Source organism: Chinchilla lanigera, unplaced genomic scaffold (genome assembly GCF_000276665.1).
Source record: "Chinchilla lanigera isolate Chin_1 unplaced genomic scaffold, ChiLan1.0 scaffold00112, whole genome shotgun sequence".
NCBI classification, from domain to species: domain Eukaryota; kingdom Metazoa; phylum Chordata; class Mammalia; order Rodentia; family Chinchillidae; genus Chinchilla; species Chinchilla lanigera.
In genome coordinates this window covers 4,859,686-4,882,041 of record NW_004955513.1, presented here as the reverse complement: position 1 = coordinate 4,882,041, position 22,356 = coordinate 4,859,686, and the positions used below count along the sequence as shown (strand labels likewise).

General features: G+C 58.6%; 3 protein-coding genes across 3 annotated transcripts; all 3 read left to right on the top strand.

Moving 5' to 3' along the window:
* Positions 1–2,063: 2,063 nt before the first annotated feature.
* On the top strand, positions 2,064–4,197 carry Lcn8 (lipocalin 8). Its single transcript, XM_013506582.1, has 6 exons — positions 2,064–2,150; positions 3,099–3,229; positions 3,512–3,579; positions 3,772–3,876; positions 3,947–4,036; positions 4,127–4,197. Exons 1-6 carry the CDS (start codon positions 2,064–2,066, stop codon positions 4,195–4,197), a joined length of 552 nt encoding a protein of 183 aa, XP_013362036.1.
* A 3,109-nt stretch (positions 4,198–7,306) lies between these two features.
* LOC102028119 (epididymal-specific lipocalin-5-like) lies at positions 7,307–9,168 on the top strand. Its single transcript, XM_013506593.1, has 6 exons — positions 7,307–7,408; positions 7,714–7,799; positions 8,009–8,113; positions 8,256–8,357; positions 8,458–8,480; positions 9,083–9,168. The coding sequence occupies exons 1-6, from the start codon at positions 7,308–7,310 to the stop codon at positions 9,092–9,094; spliced, it is 429 nt and encodes a 142-aa protein (XP_013362047.1). The 5' UTR covers position 7,307; the 3' UTR covers positions 9,095–9,168.
* Positions 9,169–18,325: 9,157 nt separating this feature from the next.
* On the top strand, positions 18,326–21,622 carry Lcn6 (lipocalin 6). Its single transcript, XM_013506588.1, has 6 exons — positions 18,326–18,816; positions 20,241–20,311; positions 20,786–20,896; positions 21,065–21,166; positions 21,355–21,380; positions 21,535–21,622. The coding sequence occupies exons 1-6, from the start codon at positions 18,671–18,673 to the stop codon at positions 21,538–21,540; spliced, it is 462 nt and encodes a 153-aa protein (XP_013362042.1). The 5' UTR covers positions 18,326–18,670; the 3' UTR covers positions 21,541–21,622.
* The last annotated feature ends 734 nt before the right edge of the window (positions 21,623–22,356 follow it).

Here is a 22,356-nt window from a genome sequence, read left to right as displayed (position 1 = left end):
TCACAGCTTCCCACCTCTTTGGGGGTGCCCTGGGGAGGGTGCAGTGGCCCCTGCCTTGAGCCCAGCCCTCCTGGGAAGACTGAGGCTGGGGGAGGTGGGAGGGGACCTGGCTCCTTGGGGTCTCCTGGAGAGAGAGAGCAGGCAGCTGTGGTCAGGCTCACAGTGCCTGCAGGGAAGCTGAGGTGCCCTAAGGAGGTGGCCCTGGGCGCTAGGGCTCTGCTGGTCACACTCAGGCTGGAGGCTGCCAGTGCACTGTGTATGGGTTCTGCCCCCGCCACCTCTGGGATCTGGGAACATGGTTTAAGCCCCTGGGAGTCATGGGAAAGGGCCAGAATTGAGCCCAGTGCACACCCCGGCCTTGCCCCGCTGGCCAGTTGTGTGTTCCATGATGGAGCCCTGGATGCCATCCCATCCTACTCCTCAGAGGAGGACAAAGAGGCAGAGGAAGTCTGTACCACTGGTTTGAAGTCACACAGCCAATTCAAGCCCAGCGATCGGCTCTAGGGTGGGGGTTTACGATGTCCCAGTGCTCGAGATGTGGGTGCAGGGAGGTCCCTCCTGGGTGCCCATCGCCATGGTCCTCACCCTGAAGCTGTGCCCTGGTTCACCGGATGGTTCCAGCACCCATGCTTCAGAGGGCCAGGCGTGGGGAACAGGAAGCTGCTGGGGGTTCTGGTCCACTGCTGCTCAGTGCCCGTGCCCTCCCAGGACAGGAGCGGAAGCAGTCAGATGCCCTGGCCCTCCGGCAGCCAGCTACCCCCATGCCCTCCCTCTCCTGCCTGACCTCATCCGTCCCCACAGCCTGTCCTGCTCCCCTTCCCAGCCCCCTTGTCTCCTGTGTGACAGCCAGCTATGGCTGTCCTGTCCTGGTGTGTCCCCTTGCCTGACAGCCTGTTTGGTACACACAGCGGCCAAGTTGCCTGCCCTGGAGCCAACCAGGCCTGAGGTGGGAAGCCTGTCCTCCAGGACCAGGCCCTGCACCCCCTCTGCTACGGGAGGCCAGGAAGCTGGAGCCCTGGACCCAGAATGACCACGGTCCTCTGTGGCGCCAGCACCAGAGCCTGTCCCTCCCGAGACAGGGATCCACAGTCATGCTTGACCTCTCTTTCTCTTTATTAAGGTGGAAGTAGGAATGGAAGGGAAGGAGGGGAGTTTTCTTTATTTTTTTAAAGCTTATTTCTACAGATAAAGCTGTTTTTGAAAATAAAAATAGTGGGCCTTAAAAAGAAAAATCTGTGGCCCGTGAGATGGTCGTAGCAAAAGTGAGCTTGCTGGACATGGTGTGGGGGGATCAAAGGACAGCATGGAGCTGGTCCTGGGAGTGCAGGGGCCAAGGAGATGGGGTCCGGTAGGACCTGTCGCCATCCTGAAATTCATCATCGTTACAGATGGGGAAACTGAGGCAGAACAGCTTGCCTGGGTCACACTGCTGCCCTGCTGGTGCCCGAACGCTTCAGTCCCTTCTGTCCTGAGGGTCTGTCCTGCCTCCCCAAGAAGGGACAGAGCAGGGAGCAGGGCATGGGCTCCCCCTGCATTTCCATCTTTGCTGCTCCTTGAATCACAAATCTGGTCCTGGGGTCAGCAGAAAACATGGTTGTGTTGTTTGCAGGGGACTTGGGGAGCCCATTGGGAGGAGGCTGGAAGCTTGAGGTCAAGCTGGGGGTTGTGGCCAGGTGCTCACCGGTTGCAGGAGGCCGCAGGTCAAGGCTAAGCACTGACCTTCATGGTGGCCCCTGATGGGCACGGAAGAGCCACGGCCTATGTCCCGTGTGTGTGTGTGTGTGTGTGTGTGTGTGTGTGTGTGTGTGTGTGTGTGGAGTCTCCTGTCCCCAGGGCCCTGATGGCTACATGGCAGTGTCACCTCTGTCCTCACACTGTAGCTCTGCTGACTTCCGGAACGTGGGTGTCACCGGCCAGGTGGCCCTGGTGTGGAAACACCAGGCCTCTCAGGGCAGGCAGCAGCCGGGTGGCCCGGTGACACCCTCACTCTCCGGGTGGCTGCACACGCTATCCCACTCTCCAATATAACGCAGTGCTGTGGGGGCAGAGGCAGGAGCCGCACGATGGAGGTCAGGCTGCTGAGCGCCATCCTGGGCATCATCGCAGTGCTGCCAGCCGGGTGGGCCCTGGAGGACCTTGACCAGCGCAAGGTGCTGTTTGCTCATGGCAGGGGCTCATGCTGGTGTGGTGGGGTCCTGGCAGGGAGGGCACAGGGAGTGTCCGGCCATAGCATGTCCCTCTCCCTTTCCCTCCAAACCCTGGCTGGCTACTCGGGGCCTAGGGCCCACCTGTCAGCCCTGCCAGGCCAGCACCTCGGGAGCCCAGGGGCTCCAAGGTCTCCATGCCTCTGTGTCTATAGCCAGGCCCCTTAGTCTGCAAAGTTTCTCAGGGCTGGGGTCCCACAGGGTCCATTCCTGCTCCCTGGATGGGTGGGCCCCGGAGATGCTTCTTGTCCAGTGCTCCTTCTTCCTGTCAGTGCCGCCAGTGGGCCAAGTGCTCTTCGGCAGCTCTGAGGGCACAGATCTGGGGAGCAGACTCCAGAGGTTTCTGCCAAAGCCCTGGGCTCAGGCAGGTACTGATGTGGGGGGCAGCCTGGAGAGGTTGGCAGAGCAGGGCCACTGGGGCAGGCTCGGGCTCTGGCACCCAGCTACCCGCTGGGTGGTTCTCTCATTCTGCTCTCTATTGGGCCCTCTTTGCCCTGCCCGGAAGCAGCAGAGTTTGGCTCCTGGGGCACAGGACAGGGAGGGCGCTGCTGTCCCACTGCCTGAAGGGATCCCTTGGGAGGATGACACTGGCGGCAGAAGTAGCTTCTGAGACTCTTTTTTTGAGTCAGGGTCTCATTGTGTGGCCCAGGCTGGCACTGAACTCGAAGTAATCCTCCTGCCTCAGTCTCCTGAGTGCTGGGATTACAGGCGTGCACCACTGAGCCCGGCAATTTCCAGGACACCTTGCTGCCTTGTTGCCAAGCCTGCGGCCATCTTCTGCCCTCTTGAAGCCCACCAGCTCCCTGCCCAGGGGCCCCTGCAGTGCCCCCGGGGCCCAGGACAGGGCCCCAACTGGCTGCTTCAAGCTTCGGGCAGCTCCAGCTCTCTGCCTAGATCGGCGGATTCTGGCGGGAAGTCGGCGTGGCCTCAGAGAAGAACCTGGCGCTGAAGACCCCGAGGAGGGCAGAGGGGGTGTTTCTCACTGTGAGCGGGAGCAACCTGACTGTGAAGGTGGTGTTTAACAAGTGAGAGGCCTGGGCCCTGCTGTGGGCTCGGCACCAGGTGTCCCCCGCCTGTACCTACCCGCCTGGGACCCCCAGTCTGCATTTTCTTCCAAACACAAGCCCGGGGTTTGCTGAAGCCCTGTGAATGTGGGAGAGAGAAACAAGGGACGGCTCTGCCTCTTTGGCCTTGCCCTCTGCTCCCAGGAGTCCAAGGCCGCTGGCCTCACTGGGAGTGGTGGGGGCCTGCCCAGCAGGTGGGACGCAGGCCGGCAGGTTCCTAACGGGCACGGCACTGCCTTTCAGCTCCGGAAGCTGCGAGACAGAAACCACAGTGGGCTCAGACAGAGGCACCTCAGGGTTTGCTTTTCCTGGTAAGTGCAGTTCCCGGTGGCTGCAGCCCTGTCCTCCGTTGCTGTGCCCTGTGGCCAGGCCCCCAGGCCCCCACACCAGCATCATCCTTCGAGGCTGCTCTCAGGCCCCGGGACAGGGGAGGGTGGCCTCTGGTTATCCCCTACCTGGGGTGCGGGTCTGCACAAGCCCCCACCTGCCCCCCGGCTCCTAAGGCCACAGGGAGATGCATGTGCTGGACACGGACTACACGCGCTACGCCATCCTGCGGCTGTCCTTGCTGTGGCGGGGCCAGGACTTCCACGTGCTCAAGTACTTCAGTAAGCTCCGCAGGGTGGGGGCTCTGCCCTGCACCGCCCGGGACCACCCAGCAGCTTTCTGTGCCTGCAGCTCGGAGTCTGGAGGATGAGGATGAGCTGGGCTTCAGGAAGTTCCGGGAGTTGACAGCGGACACCGGCCTCTACCTGGTGGCCCGGCATGGTGGGTGCAGGCACTCGGGGAGGCGGCTGGTCTGGGCCCCTGCTGGGTGTGGCGCCCTTCTGCCCGCCCCTCACGCTGGCCTGTCTGCAGGGAGGTGCGCGGAGCTTTTGAAGGAGGTGAGCAGTGTCCTCAGCTGCAGCCCCCGGCCCACCCAGCCCTGATGGTCCCCAGGGCTCCAGACTCTGCCCTGGGTGGGAGGGCTGTCCCTGTCCCCACGTGGGGCTGCCAGCGGCTCTGCCCTCCAGGTCCTGCTGGGGTGGGGTCTTGGGGCTGTGTTCACAGTCTCAGGCTCCCCATGCCCAGCACCATGCTGACACATCATGGGCACGACCTCCCCCAGCCCCACAGATTGGCACTGTTACCCCACTTTGCAGGGGCTGGGTGCTTCTCCAAAACCAGGCAGCTAGGATCCTAGGCCCCTAACTGTGGCCCTTACCCCTGTCCCTGTGCCCTGAGGCCACCCCTGCCCTCAGCGCCGCCCTTCTGTGTGCAGGGGCTGATTTAGAGCAGCTCTTGCCCAGGCCCCAGCTGGACCTGCCTGCCTGGCTCTCCTGCCCTGCCCACAATAAAGCCTGCTGACCACCACCTCTGTGCCCACGTGTCCTTCCTGGGGGCGGGGCTGAGGGTGGTAGGTAGGGTGGCAGGGGGACCTGTCTGCCCAGGTGGACACAGCAGTGTGTTGTCTCGGATGGTGGCCCTGGGCGCCTGTCCCCAGGAACCCTGGGCCCTGCTCCTTTCAGGGCTGTGGCCCCTGCATCATCCTCACTCCAGGCAGCAGTGGTGGTGCAGCTCAAGCGGGGCAGACATGGAGCCTAGCACAGCTGCTGGGCCCTGTGCTGCCCTCTCCTGCCCACAGCCCCAGAGCACCCCACGCCTACTGGAGAGATGGGCAAGCGAGGCTGGGGGGACGCTTGCCCTGAGTGATGGCGAGGCCCACGCCTGGGCCCACGCTGTGTCTGGAGATGGCCCAGCGTGATGGTGGCAGAGACTGGCTGGCTGTAGAGGTGGAAGCGCCTGGAAGGCCCCGTGTGGCCCTGTGTCTTCGTCCCCCTGCTCTCTTGGTGTGTGGCCCCTCGCAGGGCCTGTGACAGGGAACCGTCTACCCCCCCCCCCGTGCCTTTGAATGCCACACACAAAGTGCAGCCCTCAGATGACCTTGCTGAGAGGACACCGCACTCTGTGAGGCCAGGGTGGAGTGGGCCTGCATCCTTGCTGCTGCACTGCCGCCAGGCTGGGCAGCCGGTACTGGGCCTGGTCAGCCATGGAGCCTGGCCTGGGGCTGCTGAGCCCAGCTTGCCCTGCCCCCTGGGCCCCAGTCACCCACCACCTCCCCTGGTTCCCAGTCAGTCACCTCTGCTGGTCCCTATCAGGTTAATAATGTCCCTTAGTTATTGTGGACTGATCAGGTCTGCAATCTCCCGAATGAGTATATGGCGAAGGCTAAATAAAAAGGCGAATGGAATGATTTCAGGGCTCCAGGAGGATCACAGCCTCTCACAGAATTCGAGATTCTCTCAGGCTAAGACCAAACCTTCTCTGGTGGCTGCTTATTTTGTTATTAGAAGAAGAGAGGGGAGTACTCAAGAAGGGCAGACTCACTCAAGGACTTCTCCAAGTAAGGAATTAAATTAGTCCTTAATAAAGATTAAGTTAACCCACCAAGGAGTGAGGCCTGAGGCTATAGTCTTTATCTAGTTGAGATCAGATCCAGGTGTCCTTGGCTGTGATCTTGTTTTATCTTCTGAGGCTTTCCGGCTTCATTCGCCTTTACAGGTTTTATTAGGGATTAGTGACTCACAGAGGTTCACTTTCTATGAGTCTGTTGCCCACTTCCGGACAAGCAGCCCAGGCTTTGGACAGATTCACAAGTAAACATAAAAAGCCAATTGGAAGGTGGGAGTGGTGGTGCACGCCTGTAATTCCAGCACTCAGGAGGTTGAGGCAGGAGGACAGTTGTGAGTTTGAGACCAGCCTGGGCTACAGGGTGAGCTCAAGGCCAGCCTGGTCTCAAAAGATGAAAAAAAAAAAAAAGCAATTGGTTAATTTAAGTCCAGCTCAGGTCTGCTTCACAGTGGTCTCCATCAGGTCCCTTCCTGTCCCTGTCTCTCCCCGTCTCTCCCCCTCCCCTATCTTCCTGTCCCTGTCTCCCTCTTCCTGTCTCTGTCTTCATATCTCTTCTCTCCTGTCTCTCTTTCCCTCTCCCTCATCTCTCTGTCTCTGTCTCTTCCTGTTTTTGTCTCTTTCCCACCTCTTCCCACCGCACTCCCCATGGGGTGCTGGCAAGTCTCCCTCTCTTGGTCTGTGCCCGGCGAGGTCAGGGCCTGGCCTGTCACCTGGGGGCTGGGGTCAGGCATGCTGCCCCTTTGCTGCATGGATGGCAGGTGTTCTATGCCTCAAAGCTAGTGCTCCACCTTGGCTGGAGGTGGCCGGCCTGGCCCTGTGGTGAGGGGCGAGATGCCAGGAGGTGGGCAGGTAGGCAGGAGCCCTTGCCCTCGACTGACCGAGCAGTTCTTCAAAGCACTGGGGAGGGCACCATGGGGTCAGTTCTGATGCCCGGCCCACTCCGGCTCCTTTGCTGCTCTCAGACGCAAAGGGCTGAGCAGCCATGTGTGGCACCATGTCCTCAGCTGGCCCCCGCTGCCCTGGGGCCCTGGTTCCCGGGCTGCCCGCAAGGTTAGCCAGTGTGTGCCCAGCAGCCCCCAGGCGCTCTGTGTCCATGTCCTGGGCCTGCAGGGGTTTTACTTGGTTCTCAGTCACCCTGCTCAGTGACATGCGTGGGCAGAACTGCTGGGTGAAGACCATGCAGAGGTGGGCAAGCTGCCCAGCTGGTCCATCTTGTGCTGCCAGCTGCTTCAGGACAGCCAGCCTGTGCCCCACATGTGCCCACAACAGGATATAAAGTCAGAGCCTGCCGCCCAGCCCGGGGCCTGTGTGCTTTGCCCAGCTGATCTGGTGGCTACTGCTGGCTCATGGAGGGCAGCATGATCCTGGCCCTGCTGGTGCTATGCACAGGGCTGGCAGCTGGCTCAGAGGAGCATGCGATAAAGGACTTTGACTTCTCTAAGGTGGCCATGCGTCTTGGGGCCGATCTTGTGCTGCCCTGTGGGGTTGGCCCTGCACGGGTGCCTTTTGTCCCTGGCTCATCCCTCACTATTGGAGCCCTGGAAGGGAGGTGATCAGGGACCCCAACCCTGGAGGCTGGGGCGCCCTAGCAGCTCCCTCCCTCTCCTGTGCCCAGTTTGCAGGCTTGTGGTATGAGATCTGCTTCGCCATGAAGGCAGGGGCCCCTGCCAAGGACCCCGAGGCGGAGAAGATAGGGGGAGTGGTGCTCCAGCTGGAGAACGGTTCCCTGATCCTGACTGCCGCCCATTAGTGAGCTGGGGCTGGGCCGGCGGGCGGGGGAAGTGGGGTGGCTGGTAGGTGTCTGCTGCCCTGGGTCCTTCGTCCCACGTCTGTGCCTCAGTGAGTGGGGTGAGCGTGAAAGCCTCCCAGGGAGGCCCCGGAGCGGGACTCAGCCTGGTTCTCTGGGTGCCCCTTGTTGTCTGGGGGTCCTGCCTGGCCCAATGCTGGCAAAGCCTCCCATCTGGGTGTCTCTGCCTGCTGCACGCTCTCTGGGGGCAGAGCCCAGGGCCTGGGGCGCGGGGGCAGCTGCCCAATGGCGTCTCCTGCTCTTCTAGTGAGGACCACTGCGTGGTGGAGAAGACCACAGCCACAAAGAAGGTCGTTCCAGGGACATTCACCATCATCAGGGAGGGTGGTAAAGGTGCTGTCCCCAGGCCGCGTGTGCTTGTGTGTGTATGTATATTGGTGGCACATACTTGTGTGTTTGGTGTGTGAAGGTGTGTGTCTGCATATGAGTTGTGCATGTGCTTGTGTTTTGGTGTTGGTGCGTGCGTGTGTGCGTGTATGAGTGCCTGCTGTGAGTATGGAACTTAGAATCCCATGGTGTTTGGTGTTTGGCTCAACCCCCAGGAAACAAAGAGGTCCAGGTCCTGAGCACTGACTACAAGACCTACGCTGTCATGGACATCCATTTCATGATGGACAACGTCAGCCATCAAGTCATGAAACTTTACAGTGAGCCCAGGCTGGACTCTCCTGGGGGTCCCAAGCCCTGCTGCGGGCCCTTGGGCTTTGAGAGGCAGGGGAGTGCCTGGGGGATGTGTGAATGGGCCCCCTGTGGCTGTTCCAGAGGCCCAGACCTGACTCTCACCCACAGGCCGGAGTTTGGACCACAATGAGAAGGCCCTGGAGAAGTTTCATGAAGTGGCCCAGGAGCATGGGTTCAAGGAGCCGGACTTCCATCTGCTCAAGAATGACAGTGAGTGGCCCTCACCGGGGGCTGGGACCTCCCAGGGACGGGGAGAGCCTGGGGCCTGCCCTCCCCTGCCTGCATGTCACCACTCTGCTTTTGTCTCCAGCTGCCTGTGTGACGGCGCTGCAGGTGAGTCCCCAGTTCCTGAGTCCGGGGTGTATGGGGGCCCTGGGTATGGAGCTCTGTCCACTCCATCCTTCCCATCAGATAGAAATGAGCTAAGCCCAGGAGGGCCTAGGATCTGCCAGGCAGCTGGACAGGGTGTTCAGCCACACTCCTTGGAGCAGGCAGATCCAAGCTCAGAACCAGGTAGCTCTGAGACCCTTAAGTCAAGAGGGTTCTGGTGTTCCCCCTGGGCCAGCTGCTCCTCTAGCCATAGCAGCTGGGCTGGGGCCCTGCTGGATGTGACGCCCTCCCGCCCACCCCTCATGCTGCCCTGTCCGCAGGGAGCTGCACTGAGCTTCTGAAGGAGGTGAGCGTCGTTCTCTGCCCGCAGCCCCTGCCCTGTGCAGCCCTGACAGTCCCCAGGGCTCCAGACCCTGCCCCCCTGATCAGAAAGCCCCCTGGCACTGAGGGTCGCTCCAGAGGTGCATCTCTTTCGTGCTTGGGAAAGAGCCAGAGCCTGCACCGCGGTGACTCAGGCTGCCAGGAGGGGCCCTGGGGACCGCTGGAGGGGAGAATGAAGGAAGGGAGGCCATGCAGAGCCCTGAGCACTGCCCTTCTGTGTGCAGGGGCCGGTGTAGAGCAGCTCCTGCCCAGGACTCACCTCTCCTGCCCTGCCCAGAGGCCGTCTACCCCTGCCCCCAATAAAACCCACTGCCACACTTTTGCCCCCAGTGTCCTTCCTGGGGGTGGGTGAGGGCGGCAGGTGGGTGTCTGGGACCTGTCTGTCCCAGGTGGAGATAGCAGCTGTGATTATCTGTGAAAGATGTGTTTGCCTGCGGAGCAGCAGCCCTGGCTCCTGTCCCCAGCGCCTCCACCAAGCCCTGCTCTGTTTGGTCTGCGGGTCCCCAGCGTTGCTCTCACTCTGGGCAGCCTCTGACCTGTGCCCAGGAGCCTGGGAAGCCCCAAGCTAGGCTCACATGAACGGAGACAAGACCAGGCTCCTTGGCAGTCTCCACGGCCTTGCAAATGAACAGGGCCACCCTACTCCTCCAGGTTCTCCCACAACTCGCTGCGGCCCAGGGCCAGACCCACAGCGCATGTCCAAGGCCTCCACCAGGCCCCTCCTGCCCAGTCCACCCCTTCTGCCTGCCCTGATGCAGGGTCTGGGCCCCGTCACACCCTCTCACCCCTTAACTTGGCACCATCTCCCTCTGGTTGCTCAGTTTTCGTCTGCCAGTCGGTGCTGAGTCTGGAGAGCAGCAGGCAGGGGCTGTGGGGTGAGCTTGGTCCAGGCCTCAGCTTGTTTCCTCACGTGCAGAGACAGCTGCCTCTCGAGGGAAGTAGGAGGGAGGTGCTCAGGGTTGAGCCGTACCCAGCAGTGGGGTCCAGCCCTGCAGAACAGAGAGACCCTGCTGATCCCCGGGACCCACTAGGACCCCCGAAAGCCCCTGCCAGGAGCAAGGCCACAGCCCAGGCTCACCTTCAGTCTGCGGCTGTGTGCCACAGGGTCCCCAGGGACAGACGCTCAGGGGCCCAGTTCTGCCCTGTTGGGGTCTTGGGGAGCAACGTGAGCTTCCTGGGGTCATCGCAACAGTGCTTACTCCCACTCAAGCTCAAAGGGCTCAGCCTATGACTGGATTCCTGCTCTGCCTGCCAGAACAGAGCACCACAGACTGGGCCTTCACAGAGATTTGTGCCTGCACCGTTCTGCAGGCTTGGGTCTGAGACCAACGTGCCTGAAATTCAGTTCTAGTGAGGGGTCTGCTTACCGTCTGCACACAGAGTCAGGGAGGGATGGTGCTGAGAGAGCTCTGCGGGCTCTCTTGTCCGCCCTACCAGAACACAACCCTAAGGCCTCTGACTTTACCAACTGCCGTCACCTCCCGAGGGTCATCTTCCTAAGTACACTGATGTCAGGGGTTAGGACTTGGACAACATGAACCTGAGAGGCCAGTGCGGAGGACTTGTGGTTCATTCTTTCCAAGTTCCATCATCTCCTTGCTTCACACAATATCCCAAACTTGATGCAAAACATCAACTTAGAGACCCCAGAAGGTCACAGAAATGCAGTGGGGTAAACAAAGGGAAAATCCAGTAAAACCACACCCGAGGACATCACAGTCAACATACTGCAAGCCGATGACTTGGGGGCAACTCTGAGAGCTCTGTGGGTTGGACACACATTGCAATGAGGTGCAAGCGGCTGACTGCTCGTGCACTACAGTTTTGGACACATTGCCCTGATTCCTGGAGCACATTTCGTTCGGGCACAGAAATGATCCCAAGCTCTTCTGTGATAGAAGAATTTCTTCAGGTGGTTCCTCCTCACACGGAACGGTATCAAGAGACCAAACCAGGTGTGGTGGGCATCCCCTTTGTTAGCGTGTGGTCCCCTCTAGGCCTTTTCAGCCACATGGCCCGGTCCACTTCCTTCTGTTCTTCCTTCCTCCTTTCCCATCAGTACCAGAACTGGAGTTCATGTGCACACCTCTGATTTCAGTCCACTTCATTTCTTCTTTCCAGACTTCTGGTTTGTAGCCTGTTTTGCTACACTGAGACACTCATGCGCCTAAGCTTCCCCTATGGCCATCCCCAGCATGTACCCAGCAGGCCCAGGACTGCTCCCCAGGGCAATGGCACCCACCTGCCAGCTGCAGTCCTGAGCTTGCTTCAGTCCCTTTAGTCTCCCTGAGGATGCTGAGAAAAGTCCGGCTAGAAAGTTACTCAGGGTGGCTCTGTCTCCTTTACTGGGCTATGCTGTTTATTTGTATGATGATTGCAGTTCATGCTAGGGACGCCTTTGTTTTATCTTCAGTGCTGCATCCCATATTACCGTGGAAACTTCTGTGTGCCCTCAGAGGAGACCTTCCCCTGTCCTGCCCTCTCCTTCCTGCCCCCAGGGAACTCAGCAGACTCTGCTCAGCACTGCTGTGCTTCTTTCTGCAGAAATATGCAGAAGCGAGTATGGTAGATTAACTATTAGACAACTGGTTATACCCAACTGAACTGAGTCAGCGTGGTGCTGGGTGCGGAGGGCCCATTGAGGATCACTGCCAACAACATAAAAGGAGAACTGGAGGGGCAGATGGTGCTGCAGTCCTGAGCTTGCTTCAGTCCCTTTAGTCTCCTGGAGAAGTTTGTTGTGCTAGCTTTCCTGATATGCACTCAGCTGTTCTCATCATCAGAGAAGCTCAGGACCTCATTGTCTCTGAGAATGGCTGTGGTTTTCTTCAGGGGAGCTCTGGTCCTTACCTCGAGCATAGCTTCCTGGCTCTAGTGCAGATGCCTCAGCCTCAGCCTGCTGGCACAGATCCTTCATCCTCCTGGTGTAGACTTTCTAGTTTCCACCACTGGCCTTTAGGCCTTCCCAGCACAGATCCTTGTTATAGACTTGCATGAGACATTGTTGTGGGCTCTAGGCCTCCAGCTGGACTCCTGCAGGACATTGCTGTGGGATCCAGCCCCTCAGCAGGATTCTTTGGTTTCTACTGTGTGAACAGATCTGCACTCTTTTGCGTTTGACTTTTTGGGTGAATATTATAAAGTAATTCTAAAGACCATGTGTCCTATGTTAAAGCAATTCCCTTGCAAGTCCTGCCTATAGCAGTGCACCTGCTCTTGTTTGGCTTTCCCTCATTCCCACTTTCCGTGCCTTGGCAACCCCCACGCCCCCCACCTCTCTGCTCCTCAGGCCACGTGTGCTGTGTCTTTCCTGGAGGTGGGGACGCTGGCACAGAGGGACGTGGCTGTGTGGCTTTGTCATGCTGCCTGGCCCCCCACAGTGACTGCTGCAGCCTGCAGCCGGCAGGCTGGGGGTGAAGTCCAGACAGCTAAAAAGCACGTGCCTCCCCCTTCTCTGGTGATGGCTGTCACAGCCCTCCCCTGCGTTCCCCCATGGCCCCCTGAGGAAGGACAGGGACAGCCAGCCTCAGTGTCCTCTTGACATTGTTCAGGTTACTTGTCACTCTCTGGGCTGCTCCAGCAGTGTCACCCATGGACCCCTCGCTGCTCCTGCTGCCCCTTCCCCCATGCTGAAGAAGTGGCTGGGACACAACCCTTGAGGTGACAGAGGTTAGGGGAGGGACAGGCCTGCTGTGAATGACCCTGACCTCCCAGGGACCAGTATGCTGTGGTGGACACAGCCAGCCCCACTGGAGAGTCAGGCTCTGGCCTGCCACTTGGGAACCCTGTGTCTGCACTGGGAGATGTCCAGACTGACTGTGGCGGCCTCCAGTTTGAACTGGGCTATAGAGTTCAACTTGGACCAATCAGTAGACTCCAATCAGGCTCAAATATAGGAGCAGGCCCTCACTCTTTCCAGAGGCTTCCTCTGGTTCAGGAGTGTTCTTGTGCCATAGCATAGGTGCTGTCTAAATAAAATCTCACTTTGGAGGTCTTGTAAATCTGCTCGTGATTTATTTCTAGGCTTAGACATCCTTGTAAATTGTGGGGAACCACTCAGACTGCTTCAAAACTCAGGGACATCTAAGGACACCTGAGGACATGACCCCACTTGTCTAGTGCGGGTGCACAGTGGGATACAGTTATGTAACCATGGACTTAGAGCAGGGAAACACATGTGTGCTCGTAAGGGCACTATGTAAGAATGAGATAACAACTGTATAAGGATTACACAGTAAAGACTCAGGTGGTTCTTGCACTCTTGTGATCTGCTCCATGTTACCTGCTTATAGAGAGCCCTTCCTGGTCCTCACTGAGGCCCAGGAAATTTATATTTGTAATCCCATGGAAAAGTTATTGGAATTCTAGTGAGTTAATTCCAATCTACCACTTCCAGTGCAACCCATGGCGAGAATAAAGACACTAAGGCATATTTGTATTTATGGGGAGCCAAGGGGTCCTAAGTCCAGCCATGATGATAGCTATCCAAAGGCCTCCACCTAGGGCCAAACCCGGATTTTGTTAATTCATGAAGAAAGGAATGGTTTGAAGATGAGTGACTGTGAGAATCTTGGGAAGTAGGTGAGTGCTGTGAGCTGGGCTAGGTAGGAGGCCCAAAATCACCTCTGCCAATGCAGAGAGAAGGATATGCAGAAAGAGTAATCTGCATGACACAATTGAGGTAGTGCCTAGTGTTTGGGGGTCGGTGTTTCAGCTCTGACATGTAATCTTTCAAGCCCCAGGAGGTCACAGCCTCTATCTCGAGGCTGATCCTAGACGACAGTGTGGAGCATTGGCTCACACATCCAGCCTCATCTCAGTTCACACAGGGGAACAAGTGGGGGTGGGGTGGGGGTCCAGGGAAACACGCCTGCCATCTTCAAAGACTACCATTAGCATCTTGGCTGGACCTACGTGCATTGCTTAAAGCCAAGTGAAAGGATAGGGAAAAATCCTAGCCCACTCTACACACATCAATATCTGGAAATAGGGTCAGGTTCAGCCAAAGTGGAGACAATTGCTCCTCCTTCAAGAAGTCGCCCAGGTGGGCCTCCACACCTGCTGTTGTTCCTGGCTTCTTGGACATGTGCGTTCTTTCACCTTGGGACCTAACCTATGAAAATCTCCCTTGAGTCCTCCACGTGGGCCGACATAAATTTACTGGGATTCGTGGTCTCTTTGAAAAGGAGCTGTAAACACGTGGGGCCGCTTGCCCTGAGAGCTGCACAGACCCGCAGCTGATAAAGCCCGGGGCTGGTAGCAGAGCTGCACGTGCTGGTCTGTGATTTCTGTCCCAGAGGAGCAACAGAATCCTCCGCTAAGTGGCAACAGAGCGCTTTGCTTTTGGCAGTGTGATGAATGCTGAAGGCTCTCAGCATGGTGCTAATTTGAACTTCTGACCTGGGAATGAGAAGGGTCACTACGGGTTTCCTCGGCTGCTGTGACAAAGTACGACAGCCTGGGCAGCTGTCTGTGTAGTCTTTTAAAAAACCATCCAATACGTCACTGGGTTTCCTGATCAGGAGCTGGCATCTGCTTCCTGGAACAGTCCCACCTGTTCTTCCGTTGTGGGGCTGGGTTTCTTAGCTAATATCCCGAGAACTACTTTTGTCCTGCTGTTCACATATGAAGTTGTCAGAAGCAGGATTCTGGGCTGTCTTCATGAGGGTCAGACGTCAGTACTGTGCCAGGGATTCAGTCACCACTCTTCCTCTCTTTCTGACCTGGACTGTTTTTGTGCCACTGAGATTCTCTGGCCTGGGAAATCTGGTAGCACTGACATCAGCTCAGCAGGGGGTGTTTTATGGGGTGCTTCCATGGTGATTTCCCTCGTTTGTTTCATGTAGAAATTGGTCTGTTTAAGCTTTCTCTGCTAACTAGTCCACTTTGGTAAACTAAATTTTTCTGTAAATGTATCCGTTTCATTTATGGCTTCAAAGTTATTTGCTTAGAGGTCCCCAAAGTACTTTCTACTAATTATTTTTTTTTTCCTTTCTGTCCCAAGTAATTTTCCTTTTGATATTTCTTTATATGTTTATGTTTTCTCCATTTTTCTTACTTAAATTAGTGAGAGATTTGGTGGTTCTATTAGTTTTTCAAAAGGTAAGGATTGGATTCATTAATTATACCTCCTATTTCCAATTCTCTATGATTTTCAGTTTTTAGCACTGCTTTCTCTATTCTTGTGATTTCTTTTTGATACCCTGTTGTTTCTTTTTTACTTCTGGGGTGAAGTTTTAGCATGAGTATTCGAATTCTTTCATATTTAATGGTATAAATGTTAAAAGTATGACTTTCCCTGTGGTCACTGCTTTACTGGTGTTATGTTTATTTAACAAAACCCTGTAATTTCTGTTTGTATTTTTTAATCCTAGGTTATTTTTTAAGCAGCTGGTGTTATGATTAGGATTTTGAGTGACACGGAAGGCTTGTGTGTCAAAGGCTTGGTCCTGGCATGCTCTCTTGGGGTACTGTTACAGTTTTCCTCTTCCTCCTCCTCCTCCTCCTCCTTCTTCTTGTTTCTTCTCCTTTTTGGAGTGGGTCCATTTTTATCAGCCAAACTGTTTTAAATTCTTACTCTGTTTCTTTCTGTAGAAGCTAAGGAAAGATAAAGGTGACTTTATTTACTATACGGACAAGGTTGGCAGCTTACGGTTTATGGTTCTTGATTTATATGTGTCCATTATTGTGAGGGTATAAACTTTCTTTTTCTTTCTTATTGGACCTGGGGTCTTCATGCTGAACTACAACCCCAGCCTTATTTATTTATTTGTTTGTTTATTTACTTTTGAGATAGGTTCTTGTCAAGTTGCTAAATTGCTCAGGGTGGCCTTAAACTTGTGATACTCCTGCCTCATCCTTCCAGAGTGTTGAAATTTTAGGCAGGCACCGCTGTGTTTGGCTGTAAATTTTCTTTAATGGGTGGCATTTTTTGGAGTGGTATGGTCTGTCTGCTTTGCTGGGGGAGATCTTTCTTATCTGTTCCTATTAGGGCATTAACCCTGCCATGGGACCCCACCCACACATTCTCCTTGAGTCCAACTGCCTGTAACACCTTGCTGCTAGGATGAGGGTTTCAGTTTGAATTCTGGGGGTGCAAGCTCTGGTCCATGGCAGTGGAGGTCGTGGTGCAGCCACTTGCCTGGATGGTCTCTGTTGGTCTGTCTGTCCCTGGTTCCCTTGGCTGGACACCAGAAACAGTGTGTGTCCCTGGCCAGGCAGCCGCCCCCTCAGGGCTAGACTGTCCACTCCCTGCCCCTCTGTGCTGGAGAGGACATCCCAAGACCAGCATGTGGTCAGCACAGGGATAGGTAGGGGCTTGGAGGGCAGGAAGCCACAGTCCTGTCCAGAAGCTGGTGTGTCCCCTCTTCCCACACACACACAGTCTGTGCTCTCCCCGCCCGGGTGGAAGCAGAGAGCATCCACAGTATGGTCAGGGGGTGGACTGCAGAAACATGGTTGTTGTGAGGAGCCGTGGGCACAGAGAGATGGCAGGGGCCGGGGGTCATGGCCACCAAGGGTGGAGCTTGTCCTGCCCTCCCTTCTGGCTTCCTCAGGAGGAGCCCAAGGCCCTGCAGGCCCATTCTTGGAGGTGCCGTGGCGCCTCACTGAGGGGCGCTGAGGGTGGGGGTGCACAGGAAGGGTACAGTGAGCAGCCACTGCACTGGCCAGGATGGTGACAGCCCAGGGCCCGAGACCCAGGGAAGCAGGTCCTGCCTGCTAGTGGGTTCTTTAAGAGGATGCCATGCAGGGGAAGGCAGGGGCTTCAGCCAGGGGACAGGAGCAGCAGGGCTGCTCACGGGACTACCACAGGGACAGAGCCCTGAGCAGAACAGGGGGTGGGAGCTGCTTTAGAACTAAGACCTGGAGAGACTGGAGCCAGCCAGAAAGACAGAGGTCAGACCTGCAGCTGGTAGCAGCCAGCCCAGGGACCACAGGCTGGCCGTGGCGGTCACCCGCTACCCATGGTAGGAGGAGCTGCCATTTGCCAGACTGTGGGATCCCCATGCTGTCTCTAGGGATGGTCCAGGAGGCCACTGAGCGCCCAGGGACACCCGGTCTGAGCGGCCAGGCCGAGCAGTGACTGTCAGCTCCTGATGTTTGTGGCTGCTCTGACTTAGGGCCCCGGAGGGAGCTGAACTTGCTCTCTGACCGATTGTGTTGGGGGGCAGTGCCTGGCTCCAGCACCTCCTCTTCCCTACAGGGATGGCCCCTGCCCTACTTGGGGTCTCTGCTCTGTGCAGGGAATGTGGCAATGCTCCCTGGCAGCTTGGACTTGGTAGCCAGGCTTTCCCCACCTGGGTTCTGTGTCCCCACACCAGGGCACCTAGTGCAGGGCGTGGCCACGGTGCCCTCTGGTGGCTGTGATGAGAACCAGCCTCTGCAGCCCTCCCCCTAGGCCCCAAGTGAGGTCCTCAAGTCCGAGCCCCGTTGCCCCTCCCTCAGGATCTGAGATCTGCCAGTCCCTGGGTTCTGTTCCGTTGCCCTTGGCCATGGCCCTCACAGCCTTGGCCACGGCCCGGCTTGTTGGTGACTGGTCACATGCATGGTCAGAAACAGGCTCGGAGCAGGAACAGGACGGTCTGTGAGGCGCATGGGGAGATTCATGTGGGCCGCACACCCCCAGCTTCCTTTCCTGCTCCTTGGGTCCTTACTGATGACAAAGCCAGGTGGGTGATGCAGGCTGAGGCCTTGCAGGGGTCTATAGACCCCAGCCCCCTCCCTGGGCTTCTTGGGCTCAGACCCCAGCAGGCTTCCTGACAGGGGTTCCCATGACCTGGCATCGGGAGTCCCCAGCTGCACTTGGAGCCCTGGGGGGCATAGATAGGCCAGGGCTCAGGAGAGCTGGGGCCACAGGGCCGGAACCAGCTGGAGGGTGGGCAGGTGCAATGGGGTGGAAGGAACAGGACTGTCTGTCCAGGGGACCAGCTGTGGCGTCTCGGCAGCAGAGGGCGTAGGAGTCAGATGTCAGGTAGGTGAGTGTTTAATGACTGGAGCAGATCTCAGGCCCTTCCCTCTGACCCCTGGCACAGGGCCACCATTGTACCTGGCCGCGGGCTTGGCTCTGTTTGACCCTGAAGAGCTTGCCAGGAACTTCCCACGGTGGGCCGGGGAAGCGCCCGCCTAGGAGGGGCTGCGGTGGCAGGTGCAGGATGCCCGTTCTGGGAACCTAGTTGGGAGTGCAGAGGAAAGCAGGGATGACCCCTTTGGCTACCTGGCAGGCACTCTGCTGTGGGTCGGAGCTGGGCACAGGGCCACCACTGTGTAATGAGTGCCCCTGGGCTCATTCCACTGCTTTTTTTTTTTTTTTTCCCCCCAGTACTGGGAATCGAACTCACGACTTTGCGCTTGCCAGGCAGGCTCTGTGCCGCTGAGCTAAATCCCCAGCCCCCATTCCATCGCTTTGCAAGAAGAGTGGCCAGGCCACTGTCTGGTTAGAGGCCGCCCACGTGGCGGCGGACAGAGCCATAAAAATGGTTCCTGGCTGAAGCAGGGCAGGTCCTGGCTGTGGAGCAGCACCTAGACCTCCAGCAGGATGGGGGTGGCCCAGCTGACCACTCTCCTGGCTTTGGTGTCCATGCTTAGGGCCCAGGTGGTGTGGCTGGGGAAACTGGATCCCAAGCAGGTGATTCCTCTGGCCAGCAGGGCGGACCTGGGGTGCCAGGCCCCTCCTGGGAGGCCACACAGCTCCTGGGTCCCCCATGGCGAGGCCAGACCAGCATCAGGGATAGGGGGCTGCACGAGGGCCTGGGACTCCCCAGCAGCGAGGATGCCCTGGGAGGACAGCCGGGACCTCTCTGCTACCTGCCTCCATGCAGCTGCTGGGGTCCTGGTACATCCTCGCCGTGGCCTCCAGTGAGAGGGACTTCGTGCTGGAAAAGGACACGAGGATCGTGGAGGGTGTGGTGGTGACGCTCAGCGCAGAGAACGGGCTCAAGGTGCTGTCTTCTCGGCTGGGGTGAGCAGCAGCACCCAGTCCAGCCCGGCATGCCTTCCTCAGTGACCGTGTCCACCCGTCCAGCCTGAGGACTCTACTCCTGACTACGCGCCCCCCCCACCCCTTCTCTCTGGCTCAGCCCCGCACCACGCGCTTCCACCTGCCTCTGCCCTCTGTGTCCCTCGGCACTGGGCCCGCTGCTTCCTGGTCCTCAGTTGACTGAGCCATCTATCTGTGCTGCAGCCCCTTCTCTCTGGGTCCTTTCTGAGGGACGAGCTCAAGTGGGTCCTTCGTGTGGACCCATGGGCCCTGGTTCTGTCATAGAATGAACTCCATGGGGATGAGGTCACCAAGGCTGTGTGCCACACTGGCCACATGGGCTCGGCTGGCCTTGACCAATGGGCAACGTGCAGGGCAGGCCCATGGTGGTGGTGGGGACCTTGGTCGGGGAGGTGGTGGCGTTGGCACCAGCATCCCATCCTAGGAGAGAGGACCAGGGCCTGTCACAGGCTGGGGCAGCTCAGCTGGCGTTTTCTGCCTTAGCTGCGTGGGGAGGCCATGGTCACCAACGCAGATGTGTGGTGGGAGAAGAGCACTGCCCCCCTCCCCAAGTGCCACCCTCCTCCCCAAGCATGCTAAGGAGCCAGTGCCTCCCCCTGCCCACCTGGCAGAGCCTGCCCAGGCTCCTCCCTCTGTGGTTTCTATCAGCGTGAGGCTGCAGGTTGGCAGGAGCTGGTTGAGCTCTGACCAGGCTGGAGGGATCCAGTACCCAAACTGGACACCTGATACCGCTGGAGCGCAGGGCTACAGGCAGGCAGGGCCCATGCCGGGGCTGGGACTCACAGGGCCGGTGAGGGGTGTCCTGTGGTTTGCTGCCTTGGCTTGGTTTTGTTTGTTAACCTTTAAGTAGGACGTTCATCAGCACAGCTCAGTCTTTAGGAGGGTGCAATGCAGGCATCTTTGATGTAGCTGGGGTTTTACTCCAGGGAAAAGCATGGCTAGAACTCAGGACTGCTCGATCGCCTGGACTTGTTTGTTGAGTCATCTTTCCTCGCTAACCTGACTTTCTCTCTGGGCTTTCTGCTCTGTTCCTTTTGTGTGTTTCACTTATTGTGCCTTTGAGATGTGTCCCTCTTTTCTAGATGAGCCCCCTCAGGGGCTGAGACTTGGGGTGCCTGGGCCCTAACTTCCCTTTGAGCCTTGGGGCAGCTGCTTTCCTCATGCAGACCTGGCGTCTTGGGTACAGGCAGCAGAGGGAAGCCACTGCTGCTTCTCAGGGCCCAGCTGGCTGTGTCCCCAGAGCGGGGCTTCCGGAGACCTGGGGCACTGGCGGGAGATGATTCACTTGGTGGCCTCCCTGACTGCCAGCCACTAGCAGACTCCCACGCACCTATGTCCCCTTGTGGCCCGGCGTTGAGCTGAGTGCTGGGCCTCTGCGTTCCCAGGCCGGACGGCTGCAACCAGATGGAGTTGGAGCTGCAGCAGCAGGACTCGGGATGGGTGTTCCAGAACCCCTGTGAGTATGAGGACGCAGGGGTGTCCCTAGGCAGGGCTGGCGGGGACCCTGGGGGAGCCCAGCCCTGTAGTGTCCTCCATACCTGGTCGGCAGGGCAAAGCCAGCTCTGTTCCTGAGCCCTAAGTAATAGGATCTGAATTTATTTGGTTTGGTGCCTGAAGATGAGAGAGATCCTTGGATCTTATGACCCCCAGACCAGCCCAGGTGCCCATGAGGGCTTAGCCCAGGACCCTGGCTAGTCCATGGGTGCTGAGGGCCAGAGTTGGACCAGAGGGACAGGTTAGATAACAGTGACTCCAGGACAAGCTGGGACAGGCACTTGTCTGTCTGTCTGAGGAGCTGGGGTCAGAACTCGGGGCCCCTTCTGGGGTCTGATGGGTCTCATGATCTTGCCCCTCATCCCTGTGGTTGACCCCAGTTCCTGGGCCTGGGTGGCACACAGCCCCATCCCCATCTGGGGCATCTGCTTTCCAGCTCTGGGCGTGCTGCAGTACCGGGTGCTGGGCACCAACTTCAGAGACTACGCCATTGTCTTCACGCAGCTGGAGCTCGAGGGCGAAGCCTTCAACACCGTGGAGTTGTACAGTGAGTGGGCACCGGAGGGCGCTGTCCACAGCCCTAGTTCTGGATCCACGGGCTGTTCTGTGTCACCTGAGGCTCGTCGTGCTGGGGCACCCTCAGGAGTGCCAGGACACTGTCCCCAGGCAGGGATCTCCCCACCCTCTCGGGCTCTCAGTGCCTCCCCTGCCCCAGGTCGGACAGAGACGGCTAGCGAGGAGGCCCTGCAGCTCTTCAACAAGTGGAGCAAGGACCTGGGCTTCTGGGCCCACCAGCAGGCCAAGCTGCAGAGGGACTGTGAGTGCTGTGGGGTCAGAGACGGGTGGTTCCGATGCCCATGGGTGAGATGGGGCCATCTTCTGGCATTGGCCACCCCATCCAAAGTCAGGGCTGCGGGGACAGCCCATCAGGTGTGGTCGTGGGCAGGGCTGGGCAGTGGTGCTGCCACAGCCCTGTCCTCAGGGCCACCTCCCCTTCCCTTCCAGTCACCTGTGCACAAAGGATCCTCCAGGTGAATTGCCCGCCCCTTCCTGCACCACCTGGCTCCCTGGGGGGGGGAGCCCAGGGGCCTGGGGGGGCCCTTGCCCAAGTCCATGTGAGGTGGTGGCTGCCATGAAGGAGGTGCCTGTCTGGGAGCTGGCACCCAGGGCACCTCCTGTTTCCAGCAGTGAAGGCACCGCAGCGTGCTGGCCGGGGAGGAGCTGGTGTTGGGCTGGCCGCTCCCGCGGCCTCTCTGGACCCAGAATAAAAAGACTCCACAGCAAACCTGCCCCGTGCCTCCAGACTGGGCCCGGCCGTGTGTGCAGGGCAGGCAGGGGAGCCGGAAGGCAGGTGCGGGGGTGGCCGGGGCCAGGGGTGCCGCTGGAGGCCGAGGAGGCTGCAGAGCCAGGTCTGGGACCCGAGACCTCGCTGCGCCTGCGTCCCTCCCTGGTCCTCTGGGGCTGGGGACGGAGCCGCTTCTCCCGCAGGGACCCGGGCAGGCGGGCACTGACCTGGCGGGGCTGGGGCAGGAGCCTGGGGACAGGACAAGGGTGGGCTGGCGCTGGACCAGGAGGCCAGTCCCGGTGTCCGCCAGAACCCGTGCTGGGTGTCAGGGTGACCATGCATGGCCCCGCAGGGGGGCACTGCCCGCACCCAGGCTTGGCCTCCTCTGTCTGGGGCTCTGGCTCCTTCCAGCTTGGGGAGTCAGGGCCCCAAGGGCCTGAGCCTGAGGGTCCTCCTGGGCCCAGGAAGGGGACAGCGGGGCCGGAAGTGGGCAGGGTCGACCATGGCTCACACGAGGTGGGGCAAGTGCACCTGGAAGCCCGTCCTCAAGGCTGGGAACGCACTGTGCACACGTGTGCACCACCGGCATCTGTGGACACGTGGGCACACACAGGCACTCACGTCCCTCCCACCTGTCCCTGGGCACCTGCTCAGGCACTGCGGCCTCAGGAAGATGAAGGCCCCTGGTGGCTCCCATGGTGCACCTGCCAGAGACTCGCATT

Coding starts and splice junctions, on each gene's coding strand:
- Lcn8 (XM_013506582.1), top strand. CDS start 2,064: ATGGAGGTCAGGCTGCTGAGCGCCATCCTGGGCATCATCGCAGTGCTG. Junction 3,230..3,511: donor GTGAAGGTGGTGTTTAACAA/GTGAGAGGCCTG, acceptor ACTGCCTTTCAG/CTCCGGAAGCTGCGAGACAG. Junction 3,877..3,946: donor CCACGTGCTCAAGTACTTCA/GTAAGCTCCGCA, acceptor CTGTGCCTGCAG/CTCGGAGTCTGGAGGATGAG.
- LOC102028119 (XM_013506593.1), top strand. CDS start 7,308: ATGAAGGCAGGGGCCCCTGCCAAGGACCCCGAGGCGGAGAAGATAGGG. Junction 7,409..7,713: donor ATCCTGACTGCCGCCCATTA/GTGAGCTGGGGC, acceptor CTGCTCTTCTAG/TGAGGACCACTGCGTGGTGG. Junction 7,800..8,008: donor CATCAGGGAGGGTGGTAAAG/GTGCTGTCCCCA, acceptor CTCAACCCCCAG/GAAACAAAGAGGTCCAGGTC.
- Lcn6 (XM_013506588.1), top strand. CDS start 18,671: ATGCAGCTGCTGGGGTCCTGGTACATCCTCGCCGTGGCCTCCAGTGAG. Junction 20,897..21,064: donor CAACACCGTGGAGTTGTACA/GTGAGTGGGCAC, acceptor CCCCTGCCCCAG/GTCGGACAGAGACGGCTAGC. Junction 21,167..21,354: donor GGCCAAGCTGCAGAGGGACT/GTGAGTGCTGTG, acceptor CTTCCCTTCCAG/TCACCTGTGCACAAAGGATC.